Source organism: Aphis gossypii, chromosome 2 (genome assembly GCF_020184175.1).
Source record: "Aphis gossypii isolate Hap1 chromosome 2, ASM2018417v2, whole genome shotgun sequence".
In the NCBI taxonomy this organism is placed as follows: Eukaryota; Metazoa; Arthropoda; class Insecta; order Hemiptera; family Aphididae; genus Aphis; species Aphis gossypii.
This window is the reverse complement of record NC_065531.1, coordinates 38,711,480-38,731,908: the sequence shown is the minus strand read 5'-3', so window position 1 is coordinate 38,731,908 and position 20,429 is coordinate 38,711,480. Positions and strand designations below refer to the sequence as shown.

Sequence of the window (20,429 nt, the reverse complement as noted above, 5' to 3'; positions counted from 1 at the left end):
TAAAAAAAAAAAAAAAATAAATTAAAATAAAATTTTATTTTTATTTTTTTAGCATCTGTGATGTTTTCATTCCCTGATCAGAATACAGTTAAACGAGTCATCAAGGCATTGCCAAGAGTTGGAGTTGGTATCAAATATGGTTTACCACAAACTAGGTAAGTTAATGAAATTCTACTTCAATTTTTTTAATTGATTTAAAAAAAAAAAATGAAAATGTTAACTAATTATTTATTTCAAAGTATCCATTTAACTTCCAATTTAAATATTTAAAAATTTAATAATAATATGAAGTACAATTTATAGTGTATTAACATGTTTTCCATCCTATGTTTTAAACTACCTCTGAGTATTCGTGTGAATAAGATTCACTTCCAACCCCTTCTCATAGAAACAAATGTATCTGTTTTTAAATAAGGAAAAATGTGTGCACTGTTAATTTAAACTATTTTAAGTGTTATATATACTAGAAGCGGAAATTTAATTTTTATTTTAAAAGAAACGACGTAAAATGTATGTTGTGTAAAAAAAAAATCATTATAAAAACTGAGAATGTCAAACAAATGATATGTTCTGAGTTACTAATACTAACATAGTAGTTTCCTTTATGAACAAGAAAATCAAAAATCATACATCTTCATATTTCTCATTAAACCAATGTTTTATCGTTGTTTACTCTGTCTTTATAGACTTGTAATGTTACCACAATGATATACACATCATACCTTTATTATCTCACCGCTTATATTATTAATTTTAAATAAGTCACTAAAACTATTATTTTATCGTTACAGTAATGTTGACTGTATTAATACTACAATATATTATAATACGTATTTTACTATTTACAATACTACTGTTGCGATATAAATTAATTATCCCTCGTCGTTTGACGATCGCTATGTTTCAGACGGGCGTCCATGATGTCTCCCAGGCAGTTGATGAGAAACTCGAACATGACTCAAAAGTGGCAGCGCCGCGAGATATCCAACTTTGAATATCTAATGTTCCTCAACACCATAGCCGGTTAGTAAACACACGCGTATATGTATATGACTTTGGGCATTATAATAGTATGCGACACGCACACGCCCTTTCAATATATAGGTTATGCCATGTACTTACGACCCACGCGCATTTAATATAATAATATTTTACGGTGTAACGCGACACCGAGCACAGCTATAAAGTATAATATATACTTTTTTAAACATTATTATCGTTACGCTTACGGACGCGTTTGTGCATAGTGTGTCCGTGCGTGTGAGTTATATACGTTTTATTTTAATAATAATTTCTATTTTTTTTTCCATGTATACGCGGATATAATATTCTAAACGTGGCGCATATTTACGCGCAGACGAAACGCCGTAGACGTCGTCGCTCGAGTATAATGTAGGATATTGACGGTGACGGTTAAATTGTGTCGCCGCGTCGGTGCGGTTTCCCCGCCCCACGGCGCAATCGTTCAACGTCCCGTCTCCGTTTAGGTTCTCCAAATCACTGACAGCGCCAATTAGTGTAAACGTCACGTGTTTGTCGCCGCACTCAAAATATACCCTCTCCGACCACCGACTCCATCACTGTTCATTTCCTGAACAAACACTATTATAATATACATTATCGTGTGTGTTATATACAATATTCTGTGTGTCTACAATGCACCCACACACTCATCCTTCTATAATGGCTTTAAACACAAAATTCCGTCATATTAATATATTATAGTAAAACAAGCTATATTATATATTATATTGTTGGTATTTTATTCCGCGGCGATTGTTGACAATTTTCATTGTTTTTATATATAGAATTATAATATTTTCTATGCAATCTCACGATTCGTGCGTAAACGAGATACGCTTCGTGGTCATATTTCTCTAAGTGTTATTACAATTTAATCGTAATCCGTATAAATTGGGTATTTAACATGATGTACTAAGTTTTTGAAAATATTCAACAACTTGACTATTTGGTTAATGGTTATTTTATGACTCGTGAAATCGTTTTATCTAACCTATTTTAAAACAATTAATACTTATTATATTTATTTTTGTAAAACATTTTTATCTCTCCAAATACAAATATGTAATTTTGGTTTTATAAGAACCTCCTGTGTACGTTAAGCAGTAAAAATACTATTGTATTATTGTAGATAAAACGTATCTACTTATAAAGATTGCCAGTAATTATTGATTTGAATTTCAGGACGAACTTATAACGATTTGAATCAATATCCAGTTTTTCCGTGGGTCCTTACCAATTACGAATCGACTGAAATGGACCTCGGTCTTCCATCCAATTACCGTGATTTATCAAAAGTACGTGTTTATATTATATATATTATGTTTAATGCATAACAGTTATACGTTATTTTTTGTAAATTATATTCTGGATTATCCGAGATTATTTGACTGAGGAGAAAATAATTTTGAAAAACATTACCTAATTATACATTGTAACATTCTTGTTTAGCCCATCGGAGCATTGAATCCCAGCCGCAAAGCTTACTTTGAAGAACGGTACGGCTCTTGGGAAAATGAAAGCATTCCGCCATTCCATTATGGTACCCATTATTCGACTGCGGCTTTTGTACTGAATTGGCTGATCAGAATTGTGAGTTTATTTTTTTTTTTTTATTATTATTATTTTCTTACAATATAAAAAATTTATCATTTAAACCCGCTTTTTGTCAATTTGTGCAGGAACCATTCACCACAATGTTTTTAGCACTACAAGGTGGTAAATTTGATCATCCAAACCGATTGTTTTCTTCGATTGCTCTGTCTTGGAAGAACTGCCAACGAGACACTTCCGACGTTAAGGTATGTAATGTGTACAAATATATACAATATGATAACTGTTTTGATGTATCATATTTCAAATTATGAAATACCTTATGTATATAAAATACTTAAATACCTACGTTTTTTTTTTTCATAGGAATTAATACCCGAACTGTTTTTCCTGCCTGAAATGTTGTCCAACGACAACGAGTACAAATTGGGACACCAAGAAGATGGTACCTCGGTCGATAATGTCGAGTTGCCGCCGTGGGCTACTTCGCCCGAAGAGTTCATCAGGATCAACAGAATGGTACGTATCTCAACTGTTGCCATATTATAGACGCGAATACGCGATTGCAATATACTTGTATGGATCGAAATATAATATAATGGTTTATTACTTCTATTGTTTCGCAGGCTTTGGAATCCGAATTCGTATCGTGTCAACTACATCAGTGGATCGACTTGATATTCGGATACAAGCAGAGAGGTACGGTTAATAGTTTTCCTGTATATAGGTAACGCGTTGCGTTTCAATTTACACTGGATCATACTTATTATCAGCGGCGCGCGGCGGCGGGATGTAGGATTATTTGAAGCAATTGCTTTATGTCTGAATAAGTGGATTGGGTGGGTGACCAGGTCCGAATAGGTGTCTAATCGTAAGACCTCAGCACAAATATATTTTACTTTAATATGTATCTACACAAAAGAAACATAAATGTCTGTATAAATATAATTATGTATAGTATATAAAAAAATATTTAAAATACACAGTATGTTTCAAAGACTCAAAATCTTCGCGCCGCCACTGCGTCTATTATATTAATTAAATGGATGCAAGATGTGTAACACATATTTTGATTGATATTTCTATAATTTACGTTCTTCCATTCTCCGCAGGACCGGAAGCCATAAGAGCGTCCAACGTGTTCTACTACTTGACCTACGAAGGAAGCGTCGATATGGACACCATAACCGATCCGATAATGAGAGAAGCCATTGAAAATCAGATACGCTGTTTCGGCCAAACGCCTTCTCAACTGTTGATGGAACCACATCTGCCTCGAAGTTCAGCTATGCACATTGTAAGCATGTCATCACATAGTGAATTGTATTACATTCGCGTAACCATGAAAACTTTATAATTGAGATTTAAAACAGTATATGTTACGCGTAAGGTTATACATAATGTAATGTGTACCCATAGTATATATGTGTGATTAGACAATAATATAATTATTTCCATGAGTCTAAAACATTATTGTCTTACCGGACCCTTTTTCGTTGGATTTTTAGTCGCCGATGATGTTCACTAGCATTCCCGACGACGTATGTATGACCATGAAGTTCCCGTCCAATTCTCCGATTTGTCACATATCGGCGAACACGTTCCCTCAGCTACCGATGCCAGCCGTCGTCACTGTGACTACCAACATGCAGTTCGCAATAAACCGATGGAACACCAACTATTCCGGTTCGTATAATATTATATCAACACGGTTTATACATCCAACGTTCATTTCATTATTGGCACTTAGCTTCGTGAAATCTATCGGCTTACAATTTGCAATTTGTATTGTTTCAGTGACAATTCAATCGCCCAGTTACGCCGAAAGCCCCCAACAGCCTAACGTAAATTTACCTCTTGTCATGGATCAAATTTTGAGTAAGATCAACATATTAATTAATATCGATAATATCACACCCAAACGTAATTGTTGTAAATTTTAATATATTATGTATATAATATATGATTTTACATCTAAAAATTTAAAACATTTTATTTTGTGTTTATTTTAGCTCAATCAAATAGCAATGTAAACGTGACGTTAAAACGACATTTAGGCGATAACTTCAGTCAGAAATTGAAAATCAAGTGGAATTGTTTTGTAACGACTGTGGACAGTCGTTTCTTAATAGTTTGTGGTTTTTGGGACAATAGTTTCAGAGTGTTCTCCACAGAAACTGGTATTACTTTTTTGCATTAAAACTAAAATTACTGTTTGTTACACTGGTTGTTTATTTCTATTATTAGCAAAAATTGTGCAAATTGTATTTGGCCATTATGGAGTGGTGACGTGCTTAAGTCGCAGTGAATGCAACATTACTTCAGATTGTTACATTGCCAGTGGATCTTCTGACTGTACCATTCTATTGTGGCATTGGAATGCAAGAAGTCAGACGATAGTTGGGGAAGGTGATCATCCAACTCCAAGAGCAACATTAACAGGCCACGAACAACCGGTCACTTCAGTGGCAATTTCTGCTGAACTTGGATTGGTCGTATCGGCGTCTTCAGGTTTGGGTGGAATGCATTATATCTGTTATACCATATATTTTAATATTAATAAGTGATGAACTTTTATTTTAGGTGGTCCAGTTCTTGTTCACACCACGTTTGGCGATCTTCTGAGGTCACTGGACCCTCCTAATGGTTTTGAAAACCCTGAGTGTGCTGTCATGTCTCGAGAAGGCATAATTGTCGTCAATTATGAACATGGCAGTATTGCGGCATTTACAATCAATGGCAAAAGACTGAGACATACTACACACAATGATAATATCCAAGTAATGGTTTACTTAAAAAATATTACAATAATATAAATAATATGTTATTTATATTAATTATTCTGCATTGAAATTTAATTGATATTGAAGGGCAGTGGCGGATTTTCAAAAAATTTCTGGGGGGTCCTGTGTTATATTATATTGTGTTTATACTAGGGGTCAGACTCTGTGTACCTATGCATTATAATATTGTATATATCAGTGTCTGGAAGAGAGTCCAGACCCCGTTAACCCCCCCCCCCCTCCCGTAAATCCGCCACTGTTGAAGATTAGTATTTATTTTTATTTATTCATAATATTTTATTTAAATATTATACTGACATATTCCATTATTCCATATTTCTATTCGTCGTTGCCATTAAAATATATATTTAATAGGTATAGAATAAAAATTAATCTAATTAAAAAATATTTAAAAATAAAAATATTATGTATTTTTATTTAACTTCTAAAATATTTATAAATTGTCCACGCATTTTTAAACGTATAATACAATTTTTACTCTTATTTTACATTATTATTAAAAAAATAAAATGTGTGCCTGGTTAATGTTGTATTGTGTTTTGCAGTGTATGTTGTTAAGCAGAGATGGTGAGTACTTGATGACTGGAGGTGATAAAGGAATCGTTGAAGTATGGAGAACATTTAATTTATCATTACTCTATGCTTTCCCGGCGTGTGATAGCAGTGTACGGTCATTGGGACTTACACATGACCAAAAGTAACTATAACGTTGCATAATTCATACATTCTTACTCATTAAAATAATAATAAAAATTTTTTTTTATTATAAAAAGATTTTTATTGGCTGGGCTGTCTACTGGATCGATTGTCATATTCCATATTGATTACAACAGATGGCACCATGAATTCCAACAGAGATATTGATCAACTCTAAACTTGTACTTCATATATATCTATTTATAACTATAATTTGAATTCATTAGTAATATTATACAAAGCTGGAGCTCAATGTAAAAGTTTACTTACCAGTTATATATATTATATTATGTATGCAATAACTCGATCACTTGATATGTATAAATAATATGATGTAATATTGTGATATTGTTTGGTGTGTCTTGCAATAAACAATGTTTAAGGCAAGCAATTTATATTTTAGCACATGATCAATCATCTTTGATTGTTAACTTCAGTGACTAATTTATATTTTATGTTTGAGGAGAAAGAGTGTTACCATATATTTACAATTGTTTATTCAAATTTTATTTGTTTTTATAGTGATTTATGTTTGTATTAATTAATACGTAGGTAGTAATTACTGTCTATTAATATTACAATTTCACTTAGTTAACCATTTTAATCTTCAATGTGTATTTCAAGATGTTTCTTCTCAAAATCAATTTTTTTTAATGTGTTTGAGAATTTTTTTATTTTTTTTGAAATACTTAGTTTATTATTTTTAATCAAAAATCGCTTTTTTATTATAAAACGATATTTTCTTAACACTTAAAAATAATCTTATTTTCATCAAATGTGAATATAAGTTTAAGATAATTATTTATTAAAAGTAGTCCTAGTCAATAACTTGCAAATATGATATAAGTATATTAATTCATTTTAATAGTACTTTATCAAAACTACGGTTGTAATAAAATACGTTCCATTTAATTAACAATACATTCCAAAACAAAAACAAAAATTATATGTTTGTGGTATAATTTTTTTACTCTGCATTATTGTGATAATTTTATTCAATTTCTGTTGATTTCAAAAAAGTATTTAAATGCTAAATGCGAATAAATGTGTTAATGTGTACCGTGTTCAATTTAGTGTTATTACATACAGTATTTTAAAATTTTTTTTTTTTTTGACTGCGTTTACTACGAATTGCCAGTATTTACAATTAATAGTAATTAGAACTATTTATTAAATCTAATATTATTAAATTACAACGAAACTGTGCGCATAAAGATTTTGTCTATAATGCCATTTATTATTATATATAGATATATATTTGTGTATAATATTGCTATTAATCCAGTAAAATGAATTGAATAATATTACTGTGATATCCTCCATTTCCAATTTGTGTAAATTTTTTTTTCGGTGCCTAAGAATATTAAAACTTAACAATTCATTGATTTTCAAACTTAATATTTTAATTATACTAATAAAATGTGTATTATATTACATTATGTTGGTTGTTGCACATAACTTGTATGATACTATAGACTGTTATAGTTTTGTATTATGAAGTTAAATAATGAATATGATATGTACGCATTGCATTTTGAACATCTATAATGCGTTATATTTGTTAGTGCCTAAAGGACAAAGCATTTAAGTTGTGTGCCAACCACATTAGTGATGCGTTAAAAAGCTCATTTAAAAATTAACTTTTGTTGTATGTGTACATTGTGTAATTATATGAAACCAAGGTTGTGGCTGGTTTATTTGTTTTATCTGAATTTATTTTTTTTTCTTATTCTTGAAAGATTTTGTCTTCAGCCGTTTTACTAATAATATAATAATAATGTGTATTTATATAGTATTATAATATTAGATCATTGTCAATTTCTTTATGATGCATTGTTTAGTACTTAATTTTATTAGGTATATTGTATACATATATACAAATGTTTATATAGAATGTTAATGTCAATCAAAACACTAAATGTAAAAAAGTTATTACTATTGACAGTATTGTGTAGGAAAAATATTGTTGGTTTAAAAAGTTATTATGAATATTACTTATTGTATTGTTCTGAATTTATTATTCCCTCCATAGTATAATGGTTACACTTATTCTTTTTTTTTTGTTTTAGAAAATTTTTTTTGTTTAATACACTTCTTATAATGTTTATTTAAAATATTATATTATGCATATTATTATATTAATTTATTTTCAAGTTTTGCCATTGTAGATGATACAATTAGTTTTTTAATTTGTGCAATACTAGAATTTTCAAATATGAAACACTGATACCCTATATTTAATATAACCATATTTATTAAATAAGTATTATACATAAATAAACTATAATTTTTTTTTTTTTTGTTATTTTATTTTATTTAAAAAATATTATTGGGTCTTATTAAGTATCACACAAACAAAATTTATCACATAGTTATTATTTATTTATTAATATTGTAGGTATTTTATTATTATTATTATTATTATTATTTTTTTTTTTTTTTTTTTTTTTTTTAGTTTGTTAATATATTATTTTTTAGTGTTTTATTGCACAGTTGTAATAGATATATTACTATTTTGTTTATCAAATTAATTTTATTCAATTTTTAATGTTTAATACAACCGCCAGTATTGAATGTGATGTGCCTAATAAATATTTACTTATTTATTGTATGAGTTAAATAAAACTTACTGTACTTAATATAACATTTGTTTTTTATGTGTGTGTATAAAAAAAACATGATAATAGTTGTATCCTCTATAACCGTTTTCTTAAACTTGGTGGTTGCCAAATGAATTTTTAGGTATCTAACTTATGATTTAAAATTAAAATTAAAAAAAAAAAGCGGGTAAGTGGGTACCGCTCTGCTGTAGATTAGGTTCCGTGTGGACTACTATTATATATTATAAGAGTGTTTAATTTGAATTCAATGATAGTTATCATTGAATACGAAAAACGATTCTGAACGAAGATGATTTGTCAGCCTATAAGATATCATTTCAAAAAATGACCTTCCCAATGCACCAACTAGATTCACTTTTGAATCGGAAAAGCTACTGAAGTTGAAAATCGAAGCATTATTTCGACACGTTCTCGTGTACACACTACACAGACACACACAAAAAAAAAACACAACATTGTAAAATCAATATATTCATCACTCCGCTCAGAATCAAAACCGTCGAAAGATTTCGAAAATATCTCAGAAATATTCATTGTATTAACGTTAATAAAATAAAGCAAATAAAATTATTATCGTCAAAATTATAAACTAATATTTCAATGTCAGTCTAAATATTAAAAAAAAAATAATTATTAAAAATAAAATTATGTGGTTTTAATTTTTTTTAATAAAACGTATCAAATAATAAGACACTTTATTTTAGATTAATTGTATATTACCTAGGTATATAGTAATAAATAATAATATTTATGTTTATTAATATGCATTTTTTCATGTCGTCCGTTTAAAAACTTTTTGCTAAAAAAAGATCGTCGACCAAAATGTAAATATATATAATTTATAAATTTAAATAACTTATTATTCAAAATTAGTTCAAATTTATTAAAAAAATTATTTTTAAATTGTATTTATAATCAATATAAAAATAAATATAATCTCTTTTTTAAGCACACTATCCAATAATATTTCTATAATACCTAGTACATTAAATCTTATTTAAATTAACTACTGTTCAAATCAAAGTTGATTATAGTAGACTATAGATCATAGATTATAATCTATCATGGTTCAAATGAACTACATATACAATTTCTCAAAAAATCTAAATTACCTGTTTTCTGTAATACCTAAATACCTAATTAAAAATTAAATAATAATACTCGATAGTGTAACCCAAATTTCAAAATATGTTATATTAATAATAAACTTTATCAATACACTTTTTATACATGTAATATTAGTTAAAATTTTATTTTATATAACCGTAATACAATTATTATAGATGTGGTCTGTTACGACTTTTTCTTATGGATAATTTTGACTAGGTAGAGTCGTCTGCATCATTATCGTTTGTTGAATTTGGTTTGGTTATCTTCACTGATCCCAACATATTAGTTCCAAGTTCTTTAGTCTTTTTAGCTGCTTTAAAAAGTAGTCTAAATGGATTAAATTTTTTTCTGAATCCGTTTAAAAGTGATATAGTTCTTCTAATACGGCCAGGGGGATTTTGTTCATCTAAATCTTCGTTTTCAGGAATACCACCATTGTTTTTATTCTTATTAGTAGAAGCTTCAAGATTTTTGGAACCCTTTTTAAATTTATTTTGATAGTCGAAAAATGAAATGAAACAAATCAATAATAAATCAATTAGAATATAGTATTTATCATCATATTAAATATTGCAAAATGACCGTATAATAGTTACTGATTTCGTTTTTTAAGCTTATTACCAAAAATCGAAATTGATCTATAAACCTGTAGTTAATGACCATTTTTGATTTATTATTATCACACATAATATTTGCTTTACCTACAATAAGTTATTTTCTATTCGTTTCTATTATTATTGAATACCTACTCCCTTTAAATAAAATATAGAACACAATTATTAAAGGAAATAAACTGATTCAAGTACACATTGATTATGAGAATCATTTAGAAAATGAATATCAAAAATTAAAAAGATTATAAAGGATATTACTGTACATAAATTACGAGAAAAAAATTTTTCAATAAAATAGATTATTAAAACCATAGAATAACATGAGTTGTTTTTTCAATGTTTTATTATGTATGTATCCAAGTTATACATACAGAACAGATGTCCAAATCTAGTTTTTTTTTCATAAACTATTTTCACTATAAAAATCGAAAGTTTGGTATATTTGGCAGTGTAACTCCCACAATTCTAAGATGTTTATTGTTTGTGGCCTTCGAATAATTACTGAAAAACGAAATCAGTGTTGTTAACGTGGCACTTTAAAGAAATAAAAATTACGGTCTTACGGTCGGTTTCTTTGCCAAAGGTTTTGGATCCTTGAGTGGACCATTGTTTTTAGGATTCTGAAATAATACACATGCCATTCTTGAAAATGTAATTATATTATATTAATTCAAGTATAAGAGTAGGTATACTTCGAATAGTCAAAACTGTTTTTAATTTAAAATATTAATAAGATATAGTTTACATTCACTGGAAATGCCCGAGTGCTAAATTCTAAGCAAAATTGTATAGTAGGTATGAATTAAAAGCAAAAGGACTTTTGTTATCGATGTTGGTGAATTGCAGCCCAAGCTTTTTAGAGTGACGTACGAGTTGTGACTACACAATTATATATATATAATATATACTCAGTATAATATAATATATATATATAGTATATACACATAACAATATATATTCAATTTTTATACATTGAAATAAGTATTTAAAGTAATTTACTAAATTAATTATTAATATAATGTATTTTCAAAATATTCAAATAAAATCTATTAGTTTTCAAATTAATAATAATAGATACTTAATACTTCATATTTCAAATTTTTATATAAATAATATCGTTTAATCAGTTTTTTTTTTTAATTTTAGGATATAATATTATGATAATATTTAAAATAATAAGTATTTGTACACCTAAATAGTATTGTTTTATGGTTTTTTTTTTTAATAAATATAGAACTACCCCTGACACATTTCGAACGTTTTGTTTATCGTTTACCACTGCATCTACCAGGTATATAGGTATTTAGGTAATAATTAGTCGGGCCGCAACTTGCCCACAGCCGTTAATTATAATACCTTAAAAATAAATAAAAATTATATTAATTATTAATTATAAACAATACATAATAATTATTTATATTGTAATGATATGCTCGATTTTACATATCATAAATTTTGTAAATTCGTTATTTTTATTTAATAAAATAAATAACGGTCGAGTTGTCGCACGGCAGAAAACATAATTCAAAAAGCAAATAAAATAGATAGTATATCAAATACATTGCACATAAATGCCATATTTAATGATAAATTAACACCAATAACAATTGACACGGGAGCAAACATATGCTGTATTAGACAAGAATTACTAACAAACGAATATACAATAATGCCTAGTGCAATGCAGCTATTAGGAGCGGATAATAAACCAATAAGCGCGATCGGTATAACCAAAATAAAAATCAATATTAACAATAAAAACTTCTATGTAGATATCCATGTAGTAAAAAATTTATCCAGTTTAATTATACTTGGAAATGATTTCTTGATCAAAAACAATGCTTTAATTTATTTCAAAAACAATAATATTATTTTAAATAATAATATAAATACTCAATTGAAAATCAATAACACTAATACATTATATTGCACAAATAATACCAATAATATCAAAAAATTAAAAGGTAGTATATTTAACTGCCCAGATAACTTTGCGATAGCTCACTGTATATCTGCAGACCTTAAAATGAATAAGGGAATAACAAATTTAATATGCAAAGTATATTATGGTGATACTAGTCCACAACTTGCATTACAAGAATTAAATGTAGGAAACACCATACCCATAAACAATAATAATAAAACTATATTTCATTTAATAACAAAAAAATTATATTATCACAAGCCTAAATATGAAGATCTAAAAACTTCAGTTCATAACCTAAAACTTGAAGCTATAAGACTAAATATTTTAAATATAGCAATACCCACCCTAATTTTAGGACCACACGAATTTAGCTGGTCTATAATAAAACAATTAATATATTCAGAATTTGAAAATACTAACATTGAATATATATATATCACAAAGATGAAGAAAATATAACACAAAATTGGAAATCAAAAGAACACACTAAAATAATTAATAACATTCATATTTTTTTTAAAAATAGTAATAATAAAAATAAAATAAAAACAAACGACATGCAGCCTAAAAATAAAGTCTATAACATATTTTCTATACATAAAACAAAAAAATTTTCTCAGTGATGGAAACTGTCTAACAAATAACTTAAATACCAAAGATACGAAAAATAATGATAATATTATATAAATAATATCAAACCAAAACCATATATATAAAAAAAAATAATAATAAAAAAATTGACAGAATCCGCTAATACATTATTATATACAAAAATCACCAGATTCAAAAAAAAAAAAAAAGATGAAAACTCTACTAAATAATTTCAATCAATATTAATTAAATTAGTATAAGTTATAACAGTTATATAATAAATACTTACAAAAAAACATAATAGCATAGTTCAAAGCTAGTATAAGTAAAATTAAAATTAGTAAGTCACAATATTGTTTGTACATCAATACAAAAAATTGTAAAAATAACTTAAGTGAAGTTAAAACGTTAAGTCATAATTGTTTGTACCCACATCAAAAAAAAAAAAAATGTAAAATATATAACATTAACTATTTATAAGCATAAGCTAAACCATAAGTGTTATTGCAATATATATATAAAAAAAAAATAACCTAATCTAAGTTAGTAAAAAAATTAAGTTGATTGTTGTTACATTATTAAAAAAAAAAAAAAAAATGTAAAAAAAAAATTAACCCTAACTAATCAATAGTATAAGTTAAACCACAATTGTTATTGCAATTAATAAAAAAAAAAATGTAAAGAACAAATAACCTAATATAAGTTACAAACTAACCTTAGTTAAGTTGATGTAAGTATAGAAAAACCATCCCTAAATCAAACATAAATAATACTAAAACAGAAATAAAAATAAATAAACAACAAATAAACTAATAAAATACAAAAATTCAAGACAAATTCTTATTAAAACACAATCAAGATTTGTTATATAAAAAATAAACGTAGATAGAATATAGAAAAATATATATATAGGATCATTTACTATTATTAGACATAAGCTCTAGCTAATAAGTTAGAATACAAAATTAGAAATTAAGCAATAACAAGATAATGTACAATTTTTAATATTATAAGTCAAACTACAATAAAATTGTAAAGCAATCATTATAATCCATCAGTTAGGAAATTCAAATTCAGAAATAAAAATTTTTTCTTCTTTAAAATTAACACAATTAGAGCAATATTGGAATAGGAGTGGAAGAAAACTCAAGCCTCAAATTTGCACTCACACTATTCTGATATTACATGTACAAGCTCTAATCATATCATCATTAACCCTTTAATTTTGTATAAAACAAAACAAAAACATGACCCGTTTGCTTTATATTCCAACTTTTAAACTTTTAATTTTTTCTCTTTCTCTAACATCTCAATTATTGTATCACGCTGACACTCAACCATGAGTGGTGTTGTGAGGGCACAACACAAAAAAGCGTAGGGTGGATGTAATGATATGCTCGATTTTACATATTATAAATTTTGTAAATTCGTTATTTTTATTTAATAAAATAAATAACGGTCGAGTTGTCGCACGCATGTAATATACTCTAAAAAACCCCAATAAATCAAGTCACTTATGATTGGAACAATTCCTATTATCTAATCACGTACAGGAAACTGTACGGGATTATAACGGTACGGCGCAACACGTCATGCGATTTCTTTCATGTGCCGCCGGAGACGGGTGATGGTCCGGTCAGGGTCGCTTTCACCAGGGAGAAAGACAATTTTCTTTGGGGACACCGACACCTTTGATTGGGCCGCCGATGACTCTGGCGGGCCTGACCTAAGTCGTCTCCTCTCATCAGTGCATGAGCACCCTTCATAGCGAGCAGTGCATGAGCACATCTAAAACACATAAGTGCACGAGCACCTCTCAAACTGACAAGTGCAGGAGCACAGTCTACTACAAGCCCAAGATTCACTCAAAAGATCCTGCGTACGACAACTTTACTGTTTCCTTTTTCTAAAACGAAATTTGTTGAAGTGTTTAGTTTTTTCTTTTTGAGTGTTAAAAAAATTAACAAATTCTCTCCTTATCACGTCGACTGCAATCATAGACAGCTGCGGATAAGGTAAGGTGCATGCGCATCCATATTTACATAATAGTAGTATTATACAGGTATTTTATTTTATTTATTAATTTATTGGATTCTAATAAATTAATAATTAATTTATTATTTTGTGGACGGTTTACTTGATCGTTCTCGAAGCACGACCTAGAGAACCCTCCGACCATCAGGAGGAAGGTGATTTCGCAAATTTAAAGTAATAGGACATAGGCTAAGATAACCAACAAATCTCTAATAATTTATAAATATATTTGAGGCGATCATTCAAGGCTTGTGTCCCTTGTGATTGCCAATACAATTTATTTAGACTACTTCACATAAACATAACGATTTCTTTCATAAATAAAAATATTAATTAACATATTAATATTTTTACCTTTACTAATAATTTTATTTTTAATTTCTTTATTTTCATTTGTATTTATTTTTGCGTTATTACAATATTATGCAAGTATAATACCTTATCAATACTATGATAATGATACAAATGTAAATTCGTGTTGCAGGTCAAATGATTAATCAGTAAAAAAAGGTTTTTTAAAAATAACATTTTTTTTAGTCTGGAAGTATAAATTTCAAACCACCGGATTACTGCCATATTTTATACTTTACTGGCTAAAATTTCCATAAAATTCCTGGTGTCAATAATTATTGAATTTCTGCTATGTCTTACTTTCATTCTTATGTACACCAGTGTACCTAGGTCAGCGGTTCTTAAACTTTTTTGCATATCACTTAGGAATATTATTAATCAGTCACGTACCTACTACTAATGGCTAAAAGTAGAACCATCTAAATTGTTCAGTTTCAGTTTCAAATTAAATGCTTTACTTTTTAGTTAAATACATTTATTTTAAATATAATAATGCAGTAAAATACCACAATAAATTTATTTTTATTTATTAGTTTTTTAAAATAAGATATGAATTAAACAACAAATTATCAATGAGATCAGAATCGAATATTTATTTTTAATTTTCCGTTCTACCACCATACGGCCCTTCTGCGTACCACCACCATGTCTAAGACTAGGTACATGTATTTCGTGTACTGCAGTTCGAGAACCGCTGAGCTATATTATAATATAATAAAGCCGATGCTCTCTCAAATACATAGTATTATTTTTATGTTTTTAACTACTATAACCATGAATATTTCATGTATTATGTATTATTGTTATTATTTTGATAAAAATTACTTCATTTTGTAGTCCACGCGGCTGTGCTCCAGTTTTCATAGTAGGTCTGGCTTCTAATTTCTTTGAACCTAGTGGGGGATTTCTTTGTAGGTTATTATTTGATGGAAATGTACGTGCGCTGTTTTGTCTGTTTGGAGTATCATTACCCGTTGATGACGGACAAGTTATGAACTATGTATTTAAAACAAAAAAGGATGGTTTAGTAGATAACTCTATTAGTTATACTAACAATTTTGATATCACACTATATCAGTTTTTAGGTTTATTGGCTCGTCAATTTAAAAAACAATCTTTTTAATTTTAGAATAAATTTCAATATTATCTATGACGTGTAAAAATGAATTATTAATGCAAGCAAATAATAGATATTTATGTAGAAACAAGCATTGGTATAATAAAGGTAAAATAATGTCATAACACATTATTTGTTGTTCAAATTTACACATTATATTGTCAAATGCGAGGAAATTATATTAATGGTATACATGTATGATTTATTTTAACTTAAAAACGCATTTAAATTATACAAAAGTTTTTGTATTTAAAAAAAAAAATTGAAAAAAATATGATCGAAATACATAAAAAAAAATAAAATTATTTTAACACGTCATATAGTGTTCAACCTACTTTAATAAATTCACTCTTACATTCTTATAGAATAAATAATATAATTTATACATATGATATAATATTGTTTAATGATATTATCTTATCCAGCAAAAATCAATCTAGAACGTAGTATAAATATAATAAAATGGAACAAAACTCACTTGAACCAAACAACCAATCACTATCATTGATAATACTATGTGTTTAGAAATCATTTCGAGGTTTTTTTTTCTAAAATTCAACAAACGACCAAATTCGATAACTGTATTTTGTTTTTGTTCGAAGAAAAATAAACCAACTAATGTAGTAGATCATAACGATTTAAAGTGTTTTATATTTTTTTACTTTGTATTGGTAGTATCCATTAACACGATAATTATTACATTCATTCGTCATAAAAACAAGTGTAGCAGAAAGTGGAAAACGACAGCTTTATAGTATAATAATGTAAACAATATCATAATTATCATTTAAAAAAAAATGTTAAAGAGGTAGGTATTTTATTTTTGCTTACTGGCGGGCGCCTCTAAAATATAACTACTTATATCCTATATCGTTTGTTGGTGAAAATGACAATAACAATACATTGTATTTGTATAAGTTCATTGAAACGACAAAAAAACGCAAATTTTCGCATAATTATAGTTATTACATATGTTGTATATCATGTATAAATATTATTAAATACTATAATTATAGATAAGTGCCTATCTATGTTTTACATTTTTCCAGCATATTTATAGTGTCATTATAGAAACCATGCATATAAAACCTCATCTTTCTGTGGCATGGTGTAATCGGTCAAATAACTTACTACATGCCCACAAATTGTTGAAACGCTATTTTTATAATTTTTATTTTTTATTTATTACTAGCTGTCACTCGCATGCTCCACGCCCGTGGACAGTTGTTTGCAAATTGTAGGGCTATTTCTTTGTCTTATAGTTATTTCGATCATAAAATGATATAACGTGTACTTACCTTATAACTACGAAAAATAATAATCATCTAAGGTTTTAACAAATTCTCTTAAACATATACTTATAGATAATAAAAACAATTTTTTTCTCACGTTATTATTATTATTCTAACACCCGGAAACTATATTATATAATAATATTATAACGTAGTTAAATAAATAACAATAATAATGATTATTAAACAACAATATTGGGCATGGCATTCAATGGGTTTTCGCGCCACACAGCCAATCAGCGCGCTACTGACTTACGCACTACTTTTCTATTTGTTATTATTATTATTGGATGCGTTTTAACCTATCTTAACTACTCGAGTCCAAGCTTAAGTGCGTCAGTCATATATAATATATTTTTGGAGGTTAATGGAAAAAAATATACTTCAAATTAAAAATGTTTAATGTTGTTTCTAATGGAATAATTATTTTAACATTTCAATTATTTTCCATGGAAAATGTGTCTTACTGCGACACTTGCGCATAAAATTTTTGTCGTATTATGAGTATAATTATCACCTATACTGATAAAATACTAACGAAAAAAAAAAAACATAAAACCGTATCACCCGTCGTAAACTGTACCAATCGGTGATCTTATAAATTTATCTCTCAATTTTTGAACAATCTAATTTCAACACCTCAACTACAAGATGATTTCCAACAGAATTTTAATATCAATGATTGTCATAATTTCTTTGGTCCAAGTGAGTTTCACCTACATCGATTTCTGACGTTAAAGTTTTTACCAACGTAGCCTTTTTTAAAAAATAAGTGAATTTACAAATATGTAAATAGCTTTGCCTAAAAATTACTTATTTTTGTACCTCATTGCACAACAAAGAAGCACAAATTTCCTAAACAGGTCAAGTTAACTAATTTGTTTAGCTTATTTAAATCGAAGTTAATAAAACAGGTATATTATGTTAAGTTTATAACTAGTAAAAGTCCCAAGTTAATTAAAAAAATATAATATAATATGGATAACATTCAATAATTAATGATAATTTCAGGGTTTTTAATTTATAAAAATCTAAACATAGTATTTTAAAATAAGTTTATTTTAGAAAAAAGAATAATTTTATGTAACTATAAAATTAATTAATTATTTAGTAACTTCGTAATATCATGAAAAAAAATTAAGATCGTTGTTGAAAAAATAACTTAATTACAAGTAACATAACTTTAATATTTTAAATCACTTTACTTACTTCATTCGTAGATTTAATAAATTTAAAATCCAAAACTGAACTATATTAGGTACAGTTAAAAAACCAGTATGTTTGAACCAGTGTTTGTCAGTATAATACTGTACACTATGCACACAGCCTATTTTATAGTTGAATTTCAATATAAACGTAAGAAATGGCAATTATTTTCATTATGAGAAATTATTGTAATCATTTAATAGGTACACTAGTAAAATTTTCATTTTACGGTTTATACTATTATTGATGATTTACATTTAATGAAAATGTTTAGTTTATAACTTGTCTGGCGCCCAGCGATCCAACTGTAGCAAAGTCAAGAGATCCACCTAAATCTGGAGTAAGTAAATCAGAAACTGCAGTCGCTTCAACGGTAATATTATTATAACCTATATATAACATTTAATTTTATAAAAAAAAAAAATAATAATTTACCATAATATATTGTATAACATGACATTATACAATATTTATTGTTACCTACATTCAAATTACTCAAAGTTTATTCATACAGCAGTAAAGATATCTAAAATAATTATTGACAATTTGGTTTTTAAGCATTTGAAGCTCAAATGTTTATGTCTTACTTGATAATTTAGAATATTATTTAACAAATTATTTTGAATAGTTAAAAATATGAGTATATTGATTAGTTACCTAAGTAAATTCATGAAACTTTCAATCTTAATATACAAGACTTGAACATTTAATACATTATATTATGAGATATTTCTTTCGATGATTTTATTAAAATATTTAATATATTTGAAATATTTTTAAGCAATTTATATTAAGAATCTATTCTTAGTAAAAATAGAAGGTATATGTTTCGTAAGTGTATAGTGTTACTATTGATATATTAGTTTTTGTAGTTGTGGTATACATAATCATATTTATATATATATATATATATATTATGTATAATATTAACTTAAATATAATATACTAGCTGGCTCGGTGCACTTCGTTGCCCGTTAAAAATGCCAATTCTATATAATATGATTCAAATTTTGATTAATTTGTTATTTAATATTCGGTTTAACGGTGTTCAAAACTTAGAAATTTTCATTGACCGTTTTGATTCTCAAAAATCTTGTAAAACCACCACTTTAGTATGCGAATTTTGTAAAATGCTTTATTATTGCACACTAAATTTTTGGTACGATTTTACGAATGTACCGTATAAATCGTAAGCATCGATCTAATAACATAACTTGTTATGTTAGTTTATTGCTGTGAATTTGAAATTTACTGTAGACATTGACTTATTTTGCTAATTCTAATTTTTGTTGTTATGGTTTTAACAAAATATAACAACAGGTCTATAATTATTATATTCAATCATAATCAATAGTGACCTTAATATAGTTTTGTTAACACTGCAGTGATAGTTGTTGTTGTTTTTTTACATCCAGATTCCGAAGTTTTCTGGTGGATTTTCCTAAAATTGTACTACATAAGCACCTTCTCTTGCGACCAATAGGAGCGAATC

The 20,429-nt window shown here is 27.3% G+C and overlaps 2 protein-coding genes across 11 annotated transcripts in view; one reads left to right on the top strand and one right to left on the bottom strand.

The window, feature by feature from the left end:
* The window catches only part of LOC114131353 (neurobeachin), a 224,593-nt gene extending 218,134 nt beyond the window's left edge, over nt 1-6,459 (top strand). For all 9 annotated transcript variants that reach the window (XM_050200867.1, XM_050200864.1, XM_050200862.1 and 6 more), the window contains 15 exons: nt 53-155; nt 908-1,023; nt 2,206-2,318; nt 2,473-2,613; nt 2,703-2,822; nt 2,941-3,093; nt 3,201-3,273; nt 3,687-3,871; nt 4,083-4,260; nt 4,372-4,452; nt 4,587-4,754; nt 4,822-5,085; nt 5,158-5,354; nt 5,924-6,075; nt 6,152-6,459. In XM_050200867.1, coding sequence (XP_050056824.1) covers nt 53-155; nt 908-1,023; nt 2,206-2,318; nt 2,473-2,613; nt 2,703-2,822; nt 2,941-3,093; nt 3,201-3,273; nt 3,687-3,871; nt 4,083-4,260; nt 4,372-4,452; nt 4,587-4,754; nt 4,822-5,085; nt 5,158-5,354; nt 5,924-6,075; nt 6,152-6,242 — 2,135 coding nt within the window. In that variant the 3' untranslated portion in view covers nt 6,243-6,459. The remainder of the gene's footprint in view (nt 1-52; nt 156-907; nt 1,024-2,205; nt 2,319-2,472; nt 2,614-2,702; nt 2,823-2,940; nt 3,094-3,200; nt 3,274-3,686; nt 3,872-4,082; nt 4,261-4,371; nt 4,453-4,586; nt 4,755-4,821; nt 5,086-5,157; nt 5,355-5,923; nt 6,076-6,151) is intronic.
* Nucleotides 6,460-9,865: 3,406 nt separating this feature from the next.
* Nucleotides 9,866-17,149, bottom strand: LOC114131366 (uncharacterized). Of its 2 annotated transcripts, XM_050201310.1 has the most exons (5): nt 16,918-17,149; nt 16,148-16,318; nt 13,653-13,688; nt 10,983-11,039; nt 9,866-10,284 (listed from the first exon to the last, which is right to left on the bottom strand). In XM_050201310.1, exons 1-5 carry the CDS (start codon nt 16,969-16,971, stop codon nt 10,018-10,020), a joined length of 585 nt encoding a protein of 194 aa, XP_050057267.1. In that variant the 5' UTR covers nt 16,972-17,149; the 3' UTR covers nt 9,866-10,017. The 2 variants fall into 2 exon arrangements, with proteins under 2 accessions (XP_050057267.1, XP_027852361.2); XM_027996560.2 differs by lacking the exon at nt 13,653-13,688 and having other exon boundaries at nt 16,918-17,141.
* Between the last annotated feature and the right edge of the window lie 3,280 nt (nt 17,150-20,429).

Excerpts from the sequence above, each read along its gene's own strand:
- LOC114131366 (XM_050201310.1), bottom strand. The coding sequence starts at position 16,971 with ATGATTTCTAAACACATAGTATTATCAATGATAGTGATTGGTTGTTTG. Across the intron at positions 11,040-13,652 it reads CTTACATCAACTTAACTAAG|AATCCTAAAAACAATGGTCC; the intron begins GTTAGTTTGTAA and ends GTATTATTTCAG. Across the intron at positions 10,285-10,982 it reads CTTTGGCAAAGAAACCGACC|GGTTCCAAAAATCTTGAAGC; the intron begins GTAAGACCGTAA and ends AAATTTAAAAAG.